The sequence below is a fragment of the Hydractinia symbiolongicarpus genome, chromosome 14 (assembly GCF_029227915.1).
Source record: "Hydractinia symbiolongicarpus strain clone_291-10 chromosome 14, HSymV2.1, whole genome shotgun sequence".
In the NCBI taxonomy this organism is placed as follows: domain Eukaryota; kingdom Metazoa; phylum Cnidaria; class Hydrozoa; order Anthoathecata; family Hydractiniidae; genus Hydractinia; species Hydractinia symbiolongicarpus.
The window spans coordinates 10,883,113-10,892,836 of record NC_079888.1 but is presented as its reverse complement, the minus strand read 5'-3'; the positions used below and the strand labels follow the sequence as shown (position 1 = coordinate 10,892,836).

Here is a 9,724-nt window from a genome sequence, read left to right as displayed (position 1 = left end):
AAAGTTTGTCGAACAAGTTCTCTAGAAACATTGATGTTATATTTTAAACGTATCAATTTCGTCATTTGTCTGTAGCAAATATCTTGTTTTGTGTTTAATTCAAGTACACAACATCCTCCAATTCTTTAGCATCGATATTTTACTTTCGATTTAACTCATTCCTTCTACAGATTTCCAGAAAGTTTCTTTGACTTAATGGAACATTATGTGGGTTGTTTATTATACTAACTACACATCTCTCTGTACTAGTTTCGGTTTTATGTCATGATAATATTTTATCAAAGAAAAAAGATCATTTCCTGTGTCTTTAGGCAGAAGTACTACTAGAACACATCTAAACGTTCGGCCGAGTGTTATGACGTTCGGCCGCACATCTTAAAGGTTCAGCCGCACGTCGACTATCCTGTTATGGGACAAGATGTACTAATCAGCCACGGTACTCGGCCGAACATCCATCCGCACGTCCGCAAGTCCAAATGTTTCAAGTTGTAAATGATCGGCCGAACGTTTCAGAGAATCTGGTCTGTATATTTACCAAGTTCCAAATGTTCGGCCAGGCTTTTGAAATGCTCCGAGTGTTTAAACATTCGTCCGAAAGTTCTTCTTATTCGGCCAAAGTTTTCAGTTGTTCGGCCGGATATCGAAAAAATATGGCTGCAAACAGTTTGGACGACAGTTATGTAAAGGTATGTCTATTTCTAGATAATCTAACTTGAATAGAAAACAGTTACTACTAAAATTTCAAACAAAGTTAATGATGAAATAGACCCAAGCGTGGTGGATATATTCTGACCCAACTTAGAACACGGCCCGTCTTAAGACGGAACGGACCATCTTTTGACACGGTGGCCCATCTTTTGACACGGTGGCCCATCTTTTGACATGCTGCCCTGTCAATTGACGGGTCAGGACCAACTTGCGACATGGCGTTAAAAGATGCTTGCATACTTGAAGACCTTGTATTTAACATAAACTAACTCCAATGAAGTGAAAAAACTGAACTGCTGCAACTTTTGCCGAGGTATTGTTGTATATGGCTAGCTGAGATTATATCGAGTTATGTATTTCAAGATTGTTGTTGCTAGCAGAAACAACACTACTTGCCAACTCTTGGTGCAAGACCATATTTGTATTTTGATATTATATATATTCACAGGTATATAGCTGTAGCTAAGCTGTTGTTTAAACTATTTTGCTTTGTTTAATTTTCAATATAATCTTTGATGGAATTAATGCAACTTGACCTATTACGTAACTTGAGAGCGAAAATTGTTTTGGCTGGGGCATCCATGTTTGAAACATTTTGTTATATATTCAAGAAACAGAAAGATTATGACTATGATTTAAAGAACTAATATAAGTTAATTTATGTTTTATGTGATCAGTATCACCAGTTTCGAGCAGAGTCCTTAAGCTCCAATTTGAGGTACAGAAATCTTTTATGAAATTCTTGCCCAACTGGACAACATCATTATGTGGGGATCAAACCCACAACCACTTGGAAATGAGTCGGACGCTCTACCGACTGTGGTACTAATATTTGTGAATTTATATCTGTGTTTGTTCAATTTTTAAGGAAAAAAATTATGACATTGTATTTGTGTTGCTCAATACTTTAGCTATATTTGTAATAGATTATATTAGAGAATTCATGATTTATTTTCCTCCGTATATTTTTTGTTTTCTTTTGTCCTCTCCTATAGAAGATGCAATTGTCCACAGATGGGCCAGACCTGTCTTCAAAATTTGAAACAGTGTGTTTCCCATCAAGGCTTAACTTTAGTCTGGGAGTCTTCAAACTGACCCATGTTGTGGCTGTTTCTAAAAAGTGTCAATAGTTGGATCTGTCACTTTTTTACTACGATTTTTAAAAAAGTGTCCTTTGTCAATAGTTGGGCCTGTCCCATCCTATGACACAGTCTTTTAAAAGCATGGGAATTGTTTGTCAATAGTTAGGCCTGTCCCATCTTATGACACAGTTTTTTAAAGGCATGGGAATTGTTTGAGAGATAGAGAAATGTTCCTTCTGGATATGCCAATAACCAACATATAATAATATATACCAGAAATACATGACGTCATCTGCCAATAACCAACACAAAATAATATGAAATCATAAATATATTAAATACTAAGACATAATAATATATACCAGAAATACATGACGTCATGCGCAATAGTATATATGCTGTTATACAGAATATGAGTAAGGAAAATTCCCTAATTATTCAAAATCATGACCGTGCCAGAAATCGTTGATTGAAATCAAAAATATATATAATAAAGATGAATTCAAATACTGTAAAACAATTACACGTAATTGCAAAAACGCGTGGGCTTACGGATTATTCAAAATTACGCAAAGCAGACCTAGTTGCTTTATTAGATACGCAACCATTTTCACCACAAGCCATGGACATTTTTGAAAAACAAGAGATGGCTAGATCACGTCCTATTAAGAAGAACATCGAGCCTTACGTTCCCACGTTTGAGGAAATGAATGACTTTGAACGCCAAGAGTTGAAGAAAACGCGTCCAATAGTAACGAGTAAGTTGCGAAAATTGTCAGAGTGGCTACTATCACATGTACCGGAGAGTATCAAGGGACCGGTACGGCAAACTTTTGCATTAGTTAAAAATCGTATTCTCTCATTATATCATGGAGCAAGAAAGACCCTTCTTGGTGAAATCGAGGAGGAGGCGAGGGAAGATCATGCTGAAGAGCAACCTAATCAAGATTTTACCCCCCAAGAGCATAAACATGCATTACATAAGACATTCAAAGTTATCGCATAGCCGGTGTTGATAAAACAGATATTAATGGGTACTTGGACATTGTACGATCACATGTGAAAAATTTGATCGAGAACCAGGTGGAGGAAATAGGATCTTCAAAAATCCAGTGCTCCCTTATGGATTTTGTGGAAAAAACAAATTGATGGTACTAACGAGTTTATAGAAGTAGACAAAGTATTCCACAGCAACATGACATCGATATTTCAAGGAACCATAGTGGATAAAGTGATGGATACGATGTTTGCTCAAATTAAAACGTATGTGGAGAATCCTGCATTACCCAAGAGTGGATTTAGTATCGGTAGAATCAATAACATGGATATAGATTTTCATAAATTGAAGTTAACGAGAGGCTCATCATATATAAAAACACCAAAATGGATTTCGAGGAAAAAAGCCATCATCAACCCCATTAATGATGATGATGAGTGTTTTAAATGGTCAATTATCGCCGCCATACATCACGAAGAGATAGGTACAAACCATCAGAGAATAAGAAAGCTTCGACCATATGAGCAGCGGTATAATTGGGATGGTATAGAATTTCCAACATCCATCAAGGATATTACCAAATTTGAACGTAACAATCCTGATATTGCCGTTAACGTTCTGTATGTAAAGGCTAAGAGCTTTAATATCCTGCGTAGATCGGCATTTAACGAACGTGAGAAGCAGGCTAATCTGCTACGCTTACCGATGAGAAGAGGAACCATTACGTATCCATCAAAAATCTATCAAGACTACTAGGACGTGAGATATCAAAGAATCATGGGAAAATGCATTTCTGTCTTAATTGCCTGCAGGGGTTTCAAACGATAGAATCTCGGGATAACCACTGTACCTACTGCAAAGACAACGAAGCGGTAAAAATTACGACGCGCAGCGAGAAGGACGAATGGTTATATTACCAAGATGGTCAACAACAATTCAAAGTACCATTTGTAATTTATGCGGACTTTGAATCCCTACTGATCCCGATGAAGGAGAATGCTCGGGATACTAAGACCAAGACGTTGAATAAGCATGTGCCATGCGGTTGGTGTACATATTCCACCTTTGCTTATGGAGAAGTGCCGGATCCTCTAACAGTATACAGGGAGGAGGACTGTGTACCCCGCTTTGTCAACCACCTGGAGGATGAGGTAAAAAGGCTATACCCTCTATTTCCTCAGAAGCCTATGCTGCCATTGACTGATGAGCAGAAGAATGCATATGATGCTGCTGAAACATGTCACATTTGCATGAAGTCGTTCAGCGATGAAAATCGCAAGGTTAGGGATCATTGTCATTACACAGGGTTATACAGGGGTCCAGCCCATAACACATGTAACCTCAAGTATAGGATAACCAATCACGTACCCGTGATATTTCACAATTTAAGTGGCTATGACGCCCACTTGTTCATACGTGATATAGGTGAAAAATATGATACTCAGGATATAGGTTCTATCGCTGAAAAAACCGAGAATTACATCAGTTTTAATGTGAAGATCAAAGTACCCATTGCAGGCATGGGGTATGGCGAAACGTATAAAAAGATTGAAATACGATTCATCGATAGTTGTCGCTCCATGTCCTCTTCACTAGAAAAATTGGCAAGCAACCTCGATGATGAACATTGCAAAAATCTCCGTTGGTATTTCACCGAGGATGACACCTTTAAGCTCATGCGAAGGAAGGGTGTATATTCCTATGAGTATATGGATGGCTGGCGACGATTCGAGGAGACTGATCTACCTCCAAAGGATGCTTTCTATAGCAAGTTAAACATGAATGAGATTAGCGATAAAGAATACGAGCACGCTCAAAAAGTGTGGAATGTCATCAATACAAAAGATGATGAAACTACCATGGGGACTATCATGATGCGTACTTAGTTACTGACGTTTTACTACTAGCCGATATATTCCAAAACTTTCGAGGAGTGTGCCATGCTAACTATGGGCTTGATCCCGCCCATTTTTATTCCGCACCCGGCTTAGCATGGAAAGCAGCGCTCAAGTACACGGGTGTAAAGCTGGAGCTGCTAACGGATCCTGACATGCTGCTCCTCATAGAACGAGGAGTACGAGGGGGTATTACACAGTCTGTACACCGGTACGCAAGGGCGAACAACAAATATATGGGGGACCAATACGACCCGGAGGTTGAGTCAAGTTACCTTCAGTATCTCGATGCAAACAATCTCTGTGGCTGGGCGATGCAACAGCCTCTACCCACTCATGGATTCAAATGGGTATCAAATGTAAAGGTAATCGATGAAAAGAAGATCGATAAGCTGGTATCTGACAATAAGCACGGCTATATCTTGGAAGTTGACGTCGACTACCCGAAGGAGCTTCACGATAAGCATAACGAGCTACCCTTCTTGCCGCAGCGTAAGGTGGTATACAGGGTTGAAAAATTGATCCCTAATCTCGAACATAAGCGGAAGTACATGGTGCACATCGGAGCTTTACATCAAGCCCCGAAAAACGGGCTCGAGCCTAAAAAGGTTCACTGCGCTATTCAGTTTCAACATAGTGCCTGGCTCCGGGACTGTATCTATCACAACACGAAGCTGAGAACTGCCGCTAAAAATGATTTTGAGAAGGACTTTTACAAGTTGATGAACCTCTCAGTCTTTGGGAAAACTACGGAGAATATACGGAATCACCGCAACATCAAGTTGGTGACAAATGAAACCGCATATACAAAACCCACTATGCAACCAAACTTTATAAGCGGCACATGCTTCAGTAAGAATCTCATGGGTGTTGAAATGGGTAGAACAGGAATTAAAATGAATAAGCCGATCTATATAGGTCAGGCTATTCTAGATTAGTCAAAGACCGTGATGTACGAATTTAATTTTGACTATATGCAGCCAAAATATGGTAGTAAAATACAGCTGTGTTATATGGATATACGGACAGCTTCATTTACCATATAAGGACAGAGGATTTCTATCGGGATATTGCCGATGATGTTGAAATACGCTTCGATACTAGTGCCTATAGCAAAGATGACAACAGACCCCTGCCCGTCGGGAAGAACAAGAAGGTAGTAGGCTTGATGAAAGATGAGCTAGGCGGTAAGGTCATGACTTCATTCATCACATTGAGACCGAAGGCTTATGCATACAGGAGTCTCACAAAAGACGGCGGCGATTGTAAGGCCAAGGGTGTAAAGAGGGCCGTAACAAAAAAATGTATCAATTTTGAAGATTACGAGCAATATCTGAATGAAGGCATTGATGTAAACAAGAGTTGGCGTTGTATTCAGAACAAGGGCCATAATATATACACGCAGGAAGTAACAAAGATCGCGTTAAATAGAACTGATGACAAAAGGATAGTTCAGGCGGATCAAATCACCACACTGGCTAGGGGACATTACCGGTTGAAAGAGAAATAAAACAATGGAGTTATTGCTATTAATCGCTATATTGCTCCCATATATATTGATACTTGCTTTCCTCTATCGATACACATATATAATAAATAGTATGTCTAATCTAGCCGCTATTTTCGATGAAGTTGATACACCAGCAGAAGCGCTTGAAAAAACTATAGACAAGCGTCAGGCTTTGAAGGATGCGATACGTCAAAGTAAACAGCACCTCCTACCGAAGAAATGTAGCGAGGCATTTTTGGATAAAGCATCACCCGAGGCTATCGAGAAAATTTATAATGATTTTACTGAACATGACCTCCATGAGAAAGGAAAGAAGACTGCAAAGGCATAGTCAACTCACGCCCTTGGGCTATATAGCAAAGCTATCGGTAATCTTCTACCACTGGATAGTCCTGAGGCTCTTTATCATGATTTAGAAAACGATACTATTATCAGGGAGAGCATGACTGATCTTGGAATCCTCGTCTATACAGCATTCGGGAAATTTCTCGCGCTTTTGTTGGTAGCTGCCCATTCCATTAATCATACCCAGCTCTCAAAGTCCATTGAAGAGAAGGGAGAGATTGATGAGGAGCAACAAAAAGATGAGCAGCGCGTGTAGTATTATTATCAACCAACGACAAACCGAGACGATTGAAAAAATTGTTGAAATACACAAAAAGCACCCAGGAAGGGTTGCGGCAGGTAAGAGACTAGCCGAATGGAACCGCCAAAAGAGGAAGCTCGGAATGGCTCCACCAAAGAAAGAACCCATAACATTTAGGGAATTCCTGAGATACTTTGAGACAGATTTAAATACTCCCGAGTCCGTACTCACGGGGATAAAAGAGACTATGGAGATTCTTGAGGAACAGGGTTTATCCCTCCATCTTTTTGTAAAAGGGAAGTGATTTTGTAACTCCAACGAGTTATAAAAAATGAGCACTGAACAATCGCAAGAACAGAGGGTAATAACAAAACCAGTAAAGCATCCTGGTCGAGTAGCCCAAGGGTACAAGTTGGCCGCACTGATGAAGAAGAGGGAGGAAGATATTAGACAACAAGAGGGTACAACCTCCAGTCAAAACCTCTTCTGGGTTCTATACAGTCCATGGGAAATGGAATATACATTGGTGGAAGCCTACTCGCGATCACATGTATTGGAGGTATCCTATATTTTACTCGTAAAAAATCCGCGAGTACTCATCAGCCTCCACCAGCGGTTCATCAACCAATCGCGAGGCAGGAGCCTAAGCCTGAGATTGACATATTCCACATGCGATAAGCTTGTAATAAATGTCTACAAACGTAACTCCTTAACAAAAAGAGATTATTGATATGATATATGAGACCGTGGTCGACCTCGGGTTCACATTTGGATATGCCACGGTTGGTAAAATGTTCCTTGGGATCTCGAGTCCTAGTACTAGGCTGGATACCAGTGACGTTATGAAGATGATCGCATATTTTACAGCAGGGCGAGGAAGCCGTGAGATGGCAGTGAGCAAGGGTTGGTTACCTGCTTCTATCGTCCCAAAACCCAAGTAAGCATCTTCAAGGTTTTGTTGTATGCCCATGGGTATACAACATACAACAAACATGTTGGATATTGTTAAAGAACCTCATACGGCAATTTTCACGGCCCTACCTCGTGCGGGAAAACGCAGCGTGTTCTCGATTTTTGGAAAATGAATACAAGGGTCACTTTCAAAATATCATTATCCTTTGCCCCACGATACGTTTCAATAGAACTTACCTCGATCAAGCCTCACTGTGGAAAGACCCCTATGTATTTATATTAGAACCTGGTGACCAGCTCTATTACTGGATCGAGAAGCTGTCGTCGCTGCTGGCAGGTGAAGAAACATTATTTATCGTCGATGATATCATCGCTGATGAATCTCTCGACAAACGAAGGCAACCTTTACTTGAGCTCGCAATCTCTGGGAGACATCAAAGGCACTCACTATGGATCTTGACTCAATCGTATACCGCGATCCAAAAGAACCTGCGAAGGCAAAAGAAGCAGTTATTCCTCTGGTACCCACACGAAAGGAGTGATTTTAAATTGATGGATGAAGAAACCAACATCATTAATGATTGGGAACCCATCCAAAACCAGTTGAAAAAATCCAAACACGCCTGTTTGTATATTCGGCTTGAGCATCCTCGGGCTTGGACTGTTCTAGAATAAATGTCATATATCAGAATATCAGAAAATCAGCTGGCTGCTTGCTATGAGGAGATGGATAGGATCCCTTATTTAGAAAGTCAACTGGAAGCCCTCCAGGAGGAGCTTCGTGATGTTCTTGAGAGAGAAAGAATCCATAGGAACACCATTTTTTTCGGATTCATCGCTGTCCTAATGATCACCCTGGCTGAAGTAATGTAAATAATAAAATGTCATGACGAGTTTTGGATACAATCATTGAGATATTATTAAACAATCAGGCTCAACCCATGTTTAAGCGTGCTGATTTGGGAAGATTTCTGGGTATTGTTGATATAAAGGCGACATACAGAGACGTAAAAACCACGCCTCGTCATGATATAACAGAAAAATTAAAAAATGAAATCGACGAATATCGTCAAGCCCTGGCGATGCTTAACGATGACCTGAGAGAGCGAGAAAATCAACTCGACCTAAAAACATTGGAAATTGCGGAGCTTCGTGATCGATATGTTCCTAATGGTTATCCATACGATAATGTACTCTGTGTTATTGATAAAAATGATTCTAATGAATGTGGGAAAAAAAGGCCAACATCCCCACTATATTATTCGTTGCCAACGTAGATCCTTAAATGATCAACTTTGCACCCTACGGGAGATGTATCCTAATATGATCGAGAGACATCCAATTTGCGATGATCCAAACGCCGTACATACATGGAATAGGTTCAGGGATGATAATCTTGGTATAGCTAATTCATGGCGAAATCATTTTAGTTTACCAGATGACGCCACGCGTGAGTTATTCGAAGGGTTATATGATATCGATATGGCATAATCGCTTATATGTTTTTGTAGCTCTTAAGAGCCACAAAAATCGAGAAATTTTCACCATTCTTTTACATGCTCGGGAGGTACCTCAACATCCTCTGGTATTAGCATTAATTCCTCTGAGAAGAAACTACGATCAGGTCCATCTGACAAGTAGTATAGGAGACGGGTACCACCGGTTACTATACAGTCGAGCCTGTAAGTACGCTTAGACCAATAAGCATCAGTTGCACGGCGTCTTACATCGTTGTGCTCTTCGGGTAAAGGCTTTTCCTCGGGATATTCCTCGCTTTTCGCAAGTGGCACTTCATCAAGCTTTATAGCTTTCGAAGGTTTCATGTCAATCATCGCGGTCTTGGTGTTGTTCATGGTTTTCACAATAGTATACAGGTGCTTGTCCCAGGTGGTACTAGTTTCATCAGAGGCAAGCTCCTGCGCATCTTCGGGTTTGAATAATTTCTCCGCGAGTGCCTTTTTGTACCTTTCGACAAACGCTGTGAAAGTATGATGGTATTTTGTGGTAGCCCGTTTAATCTCCACCCCTTCGGAT

At 40.3% G+C, this 9,724-nt stretch overlaps 1 protein-coding gene across 1 annotated transcript; it reads left to right on the top strand.

Moving 5' to 3' along the window:
• The first annotated feature begins 3,572 nt into the window (after window positions 1-3,572).
• LOC130625149 (uncharacterized) lies at window positions 3,573-6,192 on the top strand. The gene is made up of 3 exons (XM_057440215.1): window positions 3,573-4,665; window positions 4,719-5,600; window positions 5,735-6,192. The coding sequence occupies exons 1-3, from the start codon at window positions 3,573-3,575 to the stop codon at window positions 6,190-6,192; spliced, it is 2,433 nt and encodes an 810-aa protein (XP_057296198.1).
• The last annotated feature ends 3,532 nt before the right edge of the window (window positions 6,193-9,724 follow it).